Source organism: Panthera pardus, unplaced genomic scaffold (genome assembly GCF_024362965.1).
Source record: "Panthera pardus isolate Hobbes unplaced genomic scaffold, ASM2436296v1 HiC_scaffold_11, whole genome shotgun sequence".
NCBI lineage: Eukaryota > Metazoa > Chordata > Mammalia > Carnivora > Felidae > Panthera > Panthera pardus.
Window position 1 is genome coordinate 22,654,307 of NW_026526666.1, and position 15,095 is coordinate 22,669,401.

A 15,095-nucleotide genomic window follows, 5' to 3' on the forward strand; every position below is an offset into this window, starting at 1 on the left:
AGTCCGATGCTTAACCAACTGAGCCACCCAGGCACCCCTACATTACTTCTTATTTCTCCCTAATAGCAGAGTATAGACGTAACCTCACCTTATGATACGAAAGCAGCCTCCTTTCTCCTATCTTTGACTTCACCTCTGTTGCATTCACTTATACTCAGCTTATGTCCATTGGCCATTTCCTCCATGCAAGAAATCAGTAAAGAAAGAAGACAGAGAGACTAAGAGGTGCCTTATTTCTCATTTACATTCTCTGTTCTCAACAGTGCCACCCCAATAGTCAGATTGTGTTTTCTTCAGTATAAGCTTTATCTTGATTCAATTTTTTTCATCTATAACATGAAGGAAATGATGAGATATGACTTATATTGCTGTTTCAAGAATTTAATAAGGTAATTAATGTAAAATACTTAGAACATTGCAACAGGGATCACTCATTAAATCAAAGCTACAATGATTATTAGCAATATTAGTACTGATCAATTGTCATTCCACCTTATTTTGTCTTAGTAAGGATAGGGTATGTTTAGAGTTCTGACAAATGTGAAGAAATGCAAAAGTAAGAAATAATTAATTAGCCGTATAGCTATGTTAAGGAAAATCTCACGAGCAGCCCAAATTTCACTCCCTATTTGTGTGCACTAGTCAAATAAGGAATTATTCCATTAGATGCATCACTGGAAACCTGAAGTAGTGTGATATCCCTGCCTTGTTATTTGTGTGGGCAGAACTCTTTAATACCTTCTCTCGGGATGGCAGAGTATCATTTTCTGTTTCTTGTCTCTTCTTGTTTCCGTCTCATGTATACTTATCTTTCGTAACTGAAATTATTCAGCTCTTCCAAGCACAGGCTTAGAATATACAGACCTAAGGTTGCAAGGCCAAGATGAAACAATTCAGCTTCCCACCCTCCTCTGCCCCCCCCCCCCCCCCCCCCCAGAATATTGGGACCTGAGAGCGACTGCAAAGGGCTAGAACTTGGATAGATAGAAGCCTTGTATCACATGGGCTGTTTAAATATTCATGCAGCCTCTTCTGGCAGCTAACAGGGCTGCAAACTTTGCCCAGAAAAAAAAAAAAGGCGGGGTGGGGGGGGAGATAATTACTGGATTTCATAGCATTCTGAAATGGCTGCTGTGAAGTAAAAACTTAAGCGCTGATGTTTGGTTTAATCTCTCAGGCAAGTGTATTTTTTTTATTCAACACAGAACAATAGGCAAGTGATTAAATGCATCTCTAAGTATTTTTTCTGAGTATATCATCAGTGTTAGATACCCACTGACATCAACAACATAACAATGTATTGTACTGTAAAAGCTACCTCCTTTATAATTACTTTACTAATGACTTGATGTATCAACTGACACACTTCCCGTGCAGTCAACAGCTTTGCTTATGTAGTAACACAAGGTTTAAATTATCGGCAATTGAGCTATACAATAAATAAGAATGAAAGAAAGACAAAATTATTCTTGAGTGTGGTGACTTTTGCAACTTGAGGACATTTCATTTAGTGCAGTCAATTGGCACTATATGCTCTTCATTAGCATATGTGAAGACACCAAAAACGCAGGTATCTATTAATTGTTTTGTTTGTTTTAAGGAGACATTTCCCCGGTTGTAATTAACTTTCTTTCTTGTCCTAATTCTGGCTGATAAAATTTAATTAAAACAAAGTAATTCCACAATTTCTAATAACAACATAAGAGCAAACACTGGCCCTGCACTGAGCCTCAAATTCCTTCTTCAACGTACTGTCTAGACATTTAGTGAAAATCAACCTTATTTTATTTTTTATAGCTACATTCACAAGTTCTGAATTATCAATTATGCATCATCCCAATACAGCATACAAAAATGTAAGCATTAAAAACACTTGTTCATCAGTTTGTCCCTTCTAACAGTAGTGATCTAAGATGTAAATTCAGATAAAACAATAGTTACATTAATCATTAAATATTAATAGTTTAATAGGTACATTGAAAATTTAAAAAAATCACTTGGAATATGAGTGTTGAGTGTTTCTAGATGATTAATATTACATAAGAATTGACCATTAGTAAATATCAGGTAAGTAAAATGAAATAATCACCATTCCTTTTTTTAAAAATATTTTTTAACATTTATTTATTTCTTGAGAGACAGAGAAACAGAGTGTGAGTAGGGGAGGGGCAAGAGAGAGAGGGAGACACAGAATCCGATGCAGGCTCCAGGCTCTGAACTGACAGCACAGAGTCCGACATGGGTCTTGAACTCACAGACCGTGAGATCATGACCTGAGCCGAAATCAGATACTTAACCGACTGAGCCACCCAGGCGCCCCGGCCATTCCTTTTTTTTTTTTTTTTTTTTTTAATTTTTTTTATTTTTAAGAGAGAAAGAGAGACAGAGTATGAGTGGGGGAGGGGCAGAGAGAGAGAGATAGGGAGAATCTGAAGCAGGCTCCAGTCTCTGAGCTGTCAGCACAGAGCCCAGCACGGGGCTTGAACTCATGAACTGCAAGGTATGACCTAAGCCGAAGTCAGATGCTTAACCAACTGAGCCACCCAAGCACCCCAAATAATCGCCATTCTTAAGTTTTACTTCTGTGAAACTTCCTTCAAAAAATTCATAAACTCTAGTTAATTATTTGGACCATGTAGGCCTAGATATGTCTGTAAATATATATGTGTACATACACATATATCAGATGTATATCATAAAAAGACCTTCATGAAAAGCTATGTTTTTCATTTAATGTTTCAGATGTACATCACCAACACAATCAAAGCCAAAGGAACAAGACTTGCTAAGCCCGTTTTATGTTTGGGCTTAATGTGTTTGGCCTTTCTTACTGGACTCAACAGAGTAGCAGAATATCGAAATCATTGGTCCGATGTGATAGCAGGCTTTCTGGTTGGAATATCTATAGCAGTATTTCTGGTAAGTAGAAATTTATTTGGATTTCATTGCATTTTTAAGAAACCTTCTATAATCATCTATGACAATACCAGTGTGAATCACCAGGTTTGTCTAAATGTGGTAGGTCAAATTATAATATGTACATTTGAAGTCATTCATTTCTTCCTCCTCCCTCATTTGTCCTGCCTAAAGTCAAATTTGGAGATGAAAAATATATAAATTCTACACCTAAAGGTGAACAAAATATTTTCATATAAAATGGAATGGGGCTAAAATGCTCAGTCCTCCTTGGGTACTTTTTAAGATTGGATTGCTTGGATATTTTAAAATTTCCTCAGGCCACTTTTCATCCCGGAGTATCTAGAGCATCCCAAAGTGCCCCCAGGGTCCCAGCACAGTCTTCTTGAACTGCCATGTCAGAGCACTTGGTAACAGGTAAACCTTGTTTGAGAGATGAATTGGTTCCCTTCAGTAACTAGAAGTCCATGGGTGGTTTCCAAAACAATACCATCTCAAGCCAGATTTTGTCAACTAGTGAAGAGACTATGTAGTGATTTCTAATGAAATAAGCACGCCATCTCTACTACTATTATAAAATCTCCTTGGAATATGACTATAGGTTTTGGTTGTTGGAAAATACATTTTAGTCCGGCTTTGGAAATAACTAATCCATTATAAGTATGAGTGTATAACATTTAACTCAGAGGGAAAATGTGTAGACTATAAATCAAAACATATTTTGGCATTGACGCATTATAATAGAAAAAAAACCCACTTTATTTCCATTTTGATTACATTTAAATTGCTTCTCGCGCTTAACTTCTCTTCTTCAGCTCCTTTCCCTAGTTTAGAACCAGTAAGCAAAAACTTGTATGAACCTTTCCAGCTAACAATTTTGTGTGCCAGGCATTTTAAGCAGTTCTTTTCTGTAGAACCTCCTGTGGTTAGAGTGGTGAGTATGACCTCATCTCTGCCCCACACTCTGTGCTACTTCTCTTCCTGATGTCACCCCCGCTGGTTCCCCAGGTACCTGGGAGACTCAGGCCCACCCCAGTGTCTCTTTCAGAGATATCCTATAGCCTCAGGAAAACTGGGGCCCAGACTTGGTCCAGAGCCTTTTCCTTCCTTTCACTCACCACAGTTTGAAACAGATTGAAACATTTAAAACAAAATAAAACCAGACCAACACCTTACATAAATCCTATGAAAAGAAATAACCAAACATCAAAATTTCAAAACACTAGTGTCACATGTAACTGCATTTCAGCCTCATGGGTCCAGAGAATCTTCACTGGCATCTTATCAATCTTCCTGTTTTATCTTCCTGTGGCTGTTGCCAACTTCCCTTTACTTCCAGTGACTATATTAACACCTTGCAAGACCAAATCTAGAACCCTAGTCACTTCCTCATCTGAGAAGCATGTGATGAACGAGTTGGACTGTGGATCCCCTTGGGCTCAAAACCCGCCTACTGCACATATTTAGAGTGTTCCATAATGGCCCTTCAGACATCCCCATACACCTAGACAATGAACTTATGAAAAGGTCATGTGAAAATAATGCTTTAACTGTAGTAACTAAAAAACATTTGTTCCTTCATGCACAACCACTTCTGAGTGTGTCTACAGGTGTGAAGTCCTGTGCTAAGAACTGGGGGTGCAAGGAGGCTCAGATAAACATGATCTATTTCCTGTGGGAGTTACAGTATGGTTCAGGGGTCAGACAGTAATAAGTTATTCCATCAAATATTCCCTTCCTCTTTTCCTTCATAGCATAAACATTTACTGAACCCTTGTTATAATGCAGGCACTGTGCTTGATGCTGGGGATAAGTACATGAGAAATTTAGAGCCCATGTACTTAAAGAGATCACAATTGGGTGGAACAAGATAGACACAGAAGGTTTTATAGAGGGTTAAATGTAATGACATCAGTGTGTATACTCGAGAGATCTCTTTTGGGATTAGGGATAGTTAGAAAAGGGAGGTGATACATACACTTGAAAGGTCTGTGGGGCATCTGGGTGGCTCAGTCAGTTAAGCATCCAGCTCTTGATTTCGGCTCAGGTCATGATCTTGTGGTTCGTGGGATCAAGTCCCGAGTCTTGATGCTTGGCATTTTTTCTCTAGCTCTCTCTGCCCTCCAACCCTCGCTTTACATGTGCACACACATGCATGTTCTTTCTCTCAAAATAAAGAAATAAACACTTTTTAAAAAAGAAAGCTTTGTAAAGTAGAGAGGTCTAAACGATGGCATAAGGAATGATGGGCAAAAAGCACAGTGCATAGAAGCAATATAAAATGCTTCATAAAAGAGGCATTTATGGAGCTATTAGTCAGTTGTAGGCCTGGGCACAGCATGCACATGAGAGGAGGTGGCATCCTGGAGTGGCACCAATTGTCCAGTGTCAGTGACAAGAGTGGGAAATACAAAAACACCGGGTGAATGTCCTGAATGGCCTTGTAGGTTAGAATAAGCTGGGCTTTTTTATTTTTTATTTTTTATTTTTAATGTAGGTGATTTGAGAACCACTGTCAGAATTCAGGTAAATTAAAGCTGGTTGAATCGCAGCTTCTTTTTTTTATTCAGTTTGTGCCTTTAAGCAATTTACTGAACCTTTCTGAGCCTCAGGTTCTTCCTCTGTAGTTTTTTAATGTTTATTTATTTATTTTGAGAGAGAGAGAGAGAGAGAGAGAGAGTGCACGATCAGGGGAAGGGCAGAGAGAGAGGGAGAGAGAGAGAAAGAATCCCAAGAAGGCTCCGTGCTGCTAGCACAGAGCCTGACACAGGGCCTGAAATCACAAACTGTGAGATCATGACTTGAGCCGAAACCAAGGGTTGGACGCTTTACGGATTGAGCCACTCAGGCATCCCTCTTCCTCTTTAAATGAGGCCAGTGAAAGCCTCCTTAAAGCTTATGAGGATTTAAAACTTTAAATAAAATAGTATATGTTCAACGAATGGCTACACGAATGACTGACATTAGTTCCATCAATGATAGTTTGCTTCTTTTCAGCTTCTTTTACTCTATGATACAATTTGTGCCTTGAAAATAGGTTTGCTGGAAAGTGAAACTCCAGGTGAGGATAGAGGAGGTAAATTGTACAGAACCAGGGAAATAAGATGGCACAAATCGGGCCTGTGTGAGCACAGAGAAAAGGGAGGGTATCTGAGAGGTTTGTGGAGGTGGAAGGTTTGGAGTTCGATGGCACACTAGAGAGGATGGAGGCGAAGAAGAGGGAGCAATCCGTGATGATTCCTGAGCTTCTCATTTAGGCAAGTAGAACGTTTATTCTGAGCAGCATCTACAGCTCTGGCCTGCAATGTCCTGGGGTGTCTCCAGTTTTCTTGCAGTGTGTGCAGAACTCTGAAAGTATTCCAGAATAAACGAACACTAACGTACTCCAAGCCTCTGTGTTTCAGTTAAAAGCATCCACATCCCCCAGTCACCCAGACCCAATGTCTAGCATCTGCCTTGACTCATTCTTCTCGTTCATTCCCCACGCCCGGTGATTCATCTGGTTTCAGTTTATTTCTTACAAAATACCTCCTCCACATCTTATTTCTTGGCCATTCTGACCATAACCTCTCAATTTTCAAGATCAGCACTTTACCCCTCCTCTGTCTCTCGGTTCCTAGCTGCCTCACTTCAGACTCTCCTCCAAATACCTCCCATTCTGCTTCTCTCCTTATTAGAACATAATCTGTTGCTAGTAACAAGACAAAAAACAAAACAAAACAAAACAAAACATTCCTGCTGTGCTCTTCCCAGCCAAGTTTATTTTCCCTCCTTCATATCCACTCAGTTTTCTTTGCATCACAGAAGGTTCTGTCAAGTCTGTGTTTGCCTCAGCAAGAATGCCCATTCCTCTGTATCAATTTTATTTTTTTAAAGTTCATTTATTATTTATTTTGAGAGAGAGAGAAAGTGAGTGGGGGGGGGGAGAGAGAGAGAGAGAGAGAGAGAGAGAGAGAGAGAGAGAGAATCCTAAGGAGGCTCCACACTGTCAGCAGAGAGCCTCATGTGGGGCTCCAACTCACAAACCATGAGATCATGCCCATGGCCAAAGTTGGACACTTAACCAACTGAACAAACCCAGTGCCCCTCCTCTGTATATTTTGGAGAGCAAAACAGAGTTCTGGGAGTCATGTGAACCTAGGTTTGAATCCTGCTTTTGCCACCTGCTATGTGTGTGACCTTGAACAGGTCACACTTTAGCTCCTCATTTTTTCTAACATAGTGGGGTCTCCCTGAACTGTATTTAAAATGTCTTTCCCTCCCCAAGGAATCCCTTCCTCATTCCCTATTCACTTTTCTCCATAGCATGTTCCAACTTTTATATACCGTATACAATATTTTTGTTTTTGTGGGTTTTTTGCTGTCAAGCTTACTAGAATGTAAGCTGTGCATGAAGAAGGCATTTATTTATTTTCTTCTCTGTGTATTTCCAGTAGCCAGTACAGGGTCTGGTATATAGGGGTTTCTCACGAAATATTTGATGGATGAATAAATGAATGGGGAACTGTTTTATTATCTCCCACATCTCTTTTGAGGGTTAAGTGAAATCCCATATGTCAGAAGTGCAGTGAAGCGTGTGGTGCAGAGAAGAAGATGCTGGTTATCATAGCCCTCACCTTTTTTTTCTTTAAAGGTTTGATTTATTTTTGAGAGAGAGAGAGAGCTTGAGCGGGAGAGGGGCAGAGAGAGAGGGAAGCAGAGGATCCGAAGTGGGCTCTGTGCTGACATCAGGGAGCCCAATGTGGGAGAACTGTGGGATCATGAGCTGTGAAATCATGACCTGGGCTGAAGTCATATGCTCAACCAACTGAGACACCCAGGTGCCTTGGTCCTCACCTTTGATGACTATTCAAATCCTTTTTGCACTTGAGATTTTTCTTAAACAAGGGCCAACTTGCCCAGAAAGTGTCCCTGACTACCCAGTTCTCCCATTTTTCCTGAATTTCCACTGTACTCAAAATCTGGCCTGTTACATTTTAACAAGGAATAATAATCTGTCCTGCTTATCACTCTCTTCCCGTGTGCATTTTCTTTAAAGTTAAAGAATAGAATCCCTATGCTTAAGAAAATACAAAACAAATACTAGCTGAACAAAAGTTGTAGATTGGTTAATATTCTTTTATACAAATGTATGCTTCAGAGTGCTTTCAAAAACGAGGGACTGCGTCAAGTCATGTAGTTCAAGTTACTGAGCCATAGAACTATGTGTAATGTAGTAATAACAATAAGAGTTATTTGAGTAGTCTTTATTATATTAATTCAATTATTCCTCACAACAGCACATTGAGATGTGAGTATTGTTGTCCCCATTTTTCAGGTAGAAGAAGAAGTCTAGTTTTATTGAGTTGCTTGCCCAGGCTCACAGAGTGACTAAATCAGAGAGCCCAGGATTAAGGCTCAGCCCTATTTGACCCCCGGAGACCATGCACTTCACCCCATGCAATAAATGTTTTACTTGCCACAAGGGAAGAGGGAAAATGACCACAAATGGATCAGATTAATTTATTAAAACTACTGGAAAAAGAAAACAAAACTATATGTGTAGTGGTGACTTATTAGTGTCATTTTTGTAGAACAGGGTAGAATTATAGAAGCCACTAATGTAAAAATAAAATGCTTCAGAGGAATGTCACTTTAAATTATATAGGAATATCAGAAAATGTGAGAATTTTTGGCCTAGACACTTGCTCATTCATTAGTCTATTCATTCACTGTGGCACTGGGAATACAATGGTGAGCAAAAAAAGAGAGACAGCATCTCTGCTTTCATAGAGCTTACCACCTTAGAAGAGATCCATGTCAACCAACGTGTTATATGCTAACAGCTGTATAATTTCATTAGGAATAGGTGCTTTCATGAAAAGCATCAGAGATTGATGTGATCAAACAGACAAAAACAACCTGGGGTCAGAGAAAACTAGTGAAGAAGTGATACTGAGATGAGATACCACAGATGAGTAGGATACGGTGCCTAAAGGGTGTGGAGATGAGTATTCCAACCAAAATGCAGTGAAAAGGAACAGAAGGTGTTTGGGAAGTGCAACAAAGGAAGGCTACAAGGTGGGCAGGGTTTATTTACACTCTAAGAGAAATGGGGAGCCAGCCACAATGGTTTTAAGGAGGGTGACATGATCCAATTTGCATTTTGGAAAGAGCATTCTTATGCCACTCTAAAAATGGATTGGAGGGAGCCAAGATTGGATTTAGGGAGACTTTAGAAAGTGGTGGTGATTGCTTAGTCTTTGGAGTTGGTGATGGAGGTAGAACAAAGCAGATACAAGAAATCAGAATTTTTAGGAAGGAAAATTGAGGAAATTGAGTAAAGGGTTGTGTGTAGGACCTGTAAAGGGTAAATCTAAGTTTTCAGCCTTGTGCAGTTAAGGAAGTAGACATGTGGGGGTGGTTTTCCTGAAAAGATCCAGAAAAAAATCAAGCTTTAGGGTAGGGTAAGAATATGGGCAGATCTTGGGGCACCCGGGTGGTTCAGTTGGTTAAGTGTCTGACTCTCGATTTCAGCTCAGGTTGTGATCTCGCGGTTTTGTGAGTTCAAGCCCCACATCGGGCTCAGTGCGGGCAGCGCAGAGCCTGCTTGGGATTCTCTCTCTCCCTCTCTCTCCACCCCCACTGTTTCTGTCTCTCTCAAAAGAAAGAAAGAAAGAAGGAAAGAAGGAAAGAAAGAAAAAGAAAGAAAGAAAGAAAGAAAGAAAGAAAGAGAAAAAGAAAGAAAGAAAGAAAGAAAGAAAGAAAGAAAGAAAGAAAGAAAGAAAGAAAGAAAGACGGGCAGATCTTGGGTTTCATTTTGAACATTTGCTGAATGTTTCATACCTTTGACAACCAAAAGAATGGACTAACTTGCTAAGATATTGCAATCTTTTCACTTACAATTTGAGAAAACTCAGACCCAGAGACTGTCCAAGAACATATAGACTTGGGATTAAAAACCAAATTTCTTTTACCTACGAGTTTTTACCTATGAGCATTTTTCTAATAGGAAATCAGTTCCATACTTGTGAATGTTAGCAAGCAAGACTTGTTAAATATTTGAATATGATTCCAAGGAAGATTTGGCAATTTCCTGCCTTATAATTTAAATAATAACAGTAATGAAGAATAATTATTATGCTAATAGATACTATTTAATGAATATCTACTATGTGTTTAAATAGTTCGCATATGAATTCTCAGCTGCTTCAGTGGTGTTGTCCTAACCCTCAATTAAGGCAAAGAGATAACTGATAAAACCTTTCAAAGAGTTTACCAAACCTAAATCACAGAAAAAGCAGTGACACTCATTTCAGAAGCCCATACTAACTCTAGATCAACTTTTCTTCATCTCATGACTTCTGTATATCTTCCATATATCCATATATCTAAAATATAGTTATTTCAACAAATTTCACTTCACAAGAATTTGTATCAGTTTTTTTTTTCATCTGCCCAATTTTTCATTAATTTAGAACATTAATGAAAAGGGAAATGTGTGTATATATTTCATGAAGTTAGTGTGAAACTGCTTGCTTGTTATGTTGTTATTGGTGAAACTTCTTGATTATATCCTTTGTACTCTAGGCAGTGGTCAATTGGCAAACTACAGCCCTTAGGTAAAACTTGGCCTGCTATCTATTTTTTTTTTAAGTTATAGTGGAACACTGACATGCCTGCTCGATTATGAATTGCCAATGGCTGTTTTCACACCAAAACAGTAGAGTGGAGAAGTTGCTGCAGAGATCATGCCAGCAAAGCCAAAAATATGTACTATGTAGAAAAAGAAAAGAAAAGAGAAGGGGAGGAGAGCGGAGGGGAGTGGGGGGAAGGGGAAGGAGAAAGGCCCCTGGGTTGCCTCAGTCAGTTGAGCTTCCTGCTTCAGCTCAGGTCATGATCTCACAGCTCAGCTCCTGGGTTCCAGCCCCATGTCGGGCTCTTTGCTGACAGCTCAGAACCTAGAGCCTGCTTCAGATTCTTTGTCTTCCTCTCTCTCTGTCCCTCCTCTGCTCAGGCTCTGTCTCTCTCAAAAGTAAATAAACATTTTAAAAAAACATGTACTGTGTGCCCCTTGCAGCCCAAATTTTCTGACCCTTCCTCTAGAACAATCACTATTAGTTTTTTGTAGGGTCATCATTTGATACTGGGTTTATCAAGTACCTATCTCCAAGCCTGTACCATTCCTTACTTTAAAGATCGTGATGGCATGATAAAGTTGATATATCAGATTATCAGGCTTTGATCTGTGTTTCTGATGTGTAATTATCCATGGAAATGGAAGGGTAATAAATATACCACAACTAAGGAAATAATTTTTTTGTAAGATAAAGTCTCATAGTATGTTGTTATATTTTGTAGATTTGTAAATTTTATTTAAAACCTGGAGAATAACCAAGGTCGAATTGGCCTTTGAAATTATTCAGTAATGAGCCCTACTAAGGAAAAGGCTTTCCAATGGAGCATTTGTGAAAATATACAATGTAAATATGTAATTATATAGTAAGCATTTATTTTTTAAAAAAATTAATATTAGGGGGTGCCTGGGTGTCTCAGTTGGTTAAGCACTTGACTCTTGATTTCAGCTCAGGTATTTGATCTCACAGTTCTTGGCTGATAGCACAGAGCCTGCTTGGGAGTCTCTCTCTCTCCCTTTCTCTCTGCTCCTCCCCTGCTTGTGTTCGCTCTCTCTAAAAATAAATAAATATTTTTTAAAAAATGCATGTTAGGTGATAACTGCAAGTAAATTCTGTCTTTTATTTTGATAATAGACTATAAAACCCAGAAAAAAAGGCTGAAGAATATTTTACCCACTACATAATATAAGCAAATAATAGCAAGAAACTTTCCTTTGTTGTTTTATTCACTATTTCTTAAAGTATGATTCATCTGCATCAGAAGATTTTAGAATATATTTCAAAAAGTGGCAACTCCTAGGCCCCCTTCTTCATCTACAAAATTGGAATCTTTAGAGGAAGGCTTAGGCATGTGCATTTTTAACAGTGCTGGGACTTTATTTTTATGTACACTGGAGTATGAGAACCTCTGATTTAGTTCAAATGCTGTCACCTGTCTGGTATAATCAGTTGAAACTAGGGTCAATTTCCTTTATGTAAAAGGTCTCCTATTTCACTTGTAGCCCCAGTAAGCTATTGTTAAAATGCCAAGTATACATGGGATACAATAATAGACAATAAACTAGGTTAATTAAAGGGATGCTACTAAATTAGAAAGTGCCAATTGTAAAAGGTTTATTATGAATGTAATGATCTTGAAGCATTGGAAATAATTAGCATTTAAATTAAGTTGTAGGTTAGCCACATTAGGAAAGGTTAGCTTGCTATGAATTTTTATAAGGCTATGATGTTATTTATGGATTGATTTGAGCATTGACTATAACCTAATTTAATGAAAATTTTGGAATAATAAAATTGTCATTATTAACTGAGCTGCACATTAATTTTGAAATTTTCTTGAACACATTTTCACTGGAATAACTATTAAAATTTATGCAAGATAAATATGGATGTAAAGTTATATATGTAATATTTAAGTAATTTTAATACTTTATTACTATGATTAGATATATTAAGCTACTCAAAAGGGTCATAGTCACCAGGAGTGTGGCTTTGTTTCAACTGTATTTTTTTCCTGAAATTTTAGGTTGTGTGTGTGGTAAATAATTTCAAAGGAAGACAACCAGAAAATGAACATCTCCACATGGATAACCTGGCACAGATGCCAATGATCAGCATTCCTCGCGTAGAAAGTCCTTTGGAAAAGGTAACATCTGTACAGGTGATTCATAATTTAAATTCTCAAATGTGATTGTTATCTAGAGCAAATGCATAATCATTCCTGCAAGTTCCTGCACATTTTTGATTTACTGAAACAAATTTAGAGTCTAATGTGGTATTTAGCAAGAGTTTAGTCACTGAAGACATCATCTTAGAAGAATGCATATCACATTGAAAATATTTCTTTGAATACCACATGCTAAGAGCTGAGTATACATGGAATATATTCTGTACTTTGCCATAACTTTGAGATAAGGAACATTGTGCAATGGTCTCATACAGGGGGAAATTACAAGATATTTTTATTTGAGAATACATGCATTTTTTAATATATTTCATTCTTTCCAGGCTCTATTTATGTGAGAAACTGCTTAGTATAATGCCTAGGACATAACAGTGCTCAATGAATTTCGTTGAATCTCATTATAGAAAGGTCTGGTCTCATTATAGAAAGGTCTAATGACAGGAAAACACCGATCAGGCCCTTCCTAATCAGGGAGGTACTGAAGGAAAGATTGGGAAGGATGGAGCCAGACCAGGCTGCTCTTTGAATGGCAAGTCAAGGCTTCATTAGACATGACAATGAACACAGAAGCCAAATAGTTAACAAAAATTTTTCTTGAGACTTTTTCTTGAGACTAATCTTGTGAACTAGAGAGGGTAATATTTCTTAAATGAGGATGCAGTTATGTACATTTGTAATTGGTTAAAAGATTGCTCCGAGGGTTACTAAAAGTATCCTCATCCCTGTCCATCTCCACATTTTGATCAATACATTAGATGAAGAGATCAATTACATGCTAATCAGGAGCTTCGATGGTGTCAATCAACGAGGGATAATTAATACATCAGTTGAGAGAATAAAAGAGAGACTAGATGCAATTAACAACTAGAAATAAAGCACATGTTTTGTATTTGGATTTAAAAAGAAGTTCATGTAGGGTAGGGTACATCTAGGTTAGCTGCACAAACAAAAACAGGCTCAGAGGGTATTGTAGGTTACCATTCAGCATGTGTCAACCGCATGTTATTGCTGCCAAGTTATATGATCTTACGTTCCATTTAGGGAAGATAATATCCTGAATGAGAGCATTAATAGTTTGCTGTGCTCAGACTAACTTGGAATACTGAATACTGCCCTTGGTGGCATAGTTTTAAGGTGGGCATCATAAAATAGAGTAGTCGGTACTCAAATATTTGTTAAATGAGCAAATGAATGTGCCCAAGATGGTGGTGCGTGGACTCAAAGTCATGGATTATGAAAGCCTGTGGAAGGAACAGAACATGATTAGAGAAAAAGAGAACTCATGGAAGACGCAGTAACTTTCCATATATATCTGAAGGACTACCGTATGGCAGAGGGATGTGATTTGTTCTGCTGGGGCCTCAGAGGTCACAATTAGGTTGAAAAGAAAGTGTAAGAAGACAAATAATGTCAAGAAAGAAGGAAAAATTTTCTAAAAATGGAATGGCTTCCTTAAGAGCAACGAAATTTCCTTTTATGATAAGGATCCAAGAACAGTTAAATAATCACTTGTCCATTGTACTATGGAGGGAATTCAAGCATCACAGTGAGGATAGAGGTTCTGGATCATCATTATAATAATAATAATAATAATAATAATAATTACCATTTAATTATCATTCATCATGTGTTAGGTACTATGCAGATTGCTTATGTAAATCCAACAAATATACTCCTATGCTCTGCAAATACAACTTCATTCCTTACAACAATTTTATTTATTTATTTTTTTTGATAAATTTTTTTTTAATATATGAAATTTATTGTCAAACCTTACAACAATTTTAAAGCTGGGTGTCATTATAGTGGCAAATGCTAATAGTCCAAAGAAGACCTTCTCCCCTTCTTTCTTTTAGTAACTGAATTCCCCAATCCAATTTTAGCTACATCCACCACTGCCCAGCCATAATCTGTATTTCCCAGCTACCATTGCAGTCAGACGTGACCGTGCAGCTAAGTTTAGAACAATGGGATGTAAGCAGAAGTGGTAAGCACAACCTCTGGTTCGTCGCTTGAAGATTCTTGTCTCTGTCTCTTCTCCCTCTTCTCATCAAGTGGAAAAGGTAGTGACTAGAAGTAATCTTTAACTTTTTTAAATGACCAATCCATTTTGACAGTGTAGGTTCCTGGCTGAGCTCATGAAACAGTCCACATACACCCTCTAGGTGGTTCTGAAAAAGAAATAAACTTCTTTCCTTTCTGAACCATTGGATTGCTTTCATCTCTTTGGCACAGTGGCTTAGCTGATGCCATATGACAATAAATGTCTCCATTGTAGAGTTACGGAAACTGAACTCCCAACTAGTTAAGCAGTTTGTAAAAGTCCACATCATTGATGAGCAACAAATCTATACAGTGTGACATTTCAAGATACATGT

The 15,095-nt window shown here is 38.1% G+C and overlaps 1 protein-coding gene across 3 annotated transcripts in view; it reads left to right on the top strand.

Annotated features, from left to right (window-relative positions):
* PLPPR5 (phospholipid phosphatase related 5) overlaps positions 1 to 15,095 on the top strand; it is a 124,572-nt gene that overhangs the window by 82,167 nt on the left and 27,310 nt on the right. For 2 of the 3 annotated variants that reach the window (XM_019457598.2, XM_019457596.2), the window contains 2 exons: positions 2,743 to 2,919; positions 12,559 to 12,693. In XM_019457598.2, coding sequence (XP_019313143.1) covers positions 2,743 to 2,919; positions 12,559 to 12,693 — 312 coding nt within the window. The remainder of the gene's footprint in view (positions 1 to 2,742; positions 2,920 to 12,558; positions 12,694 to 15,095) is intronic. The other variant, XM_019457597.2, reaches the window with a different exon arrangement.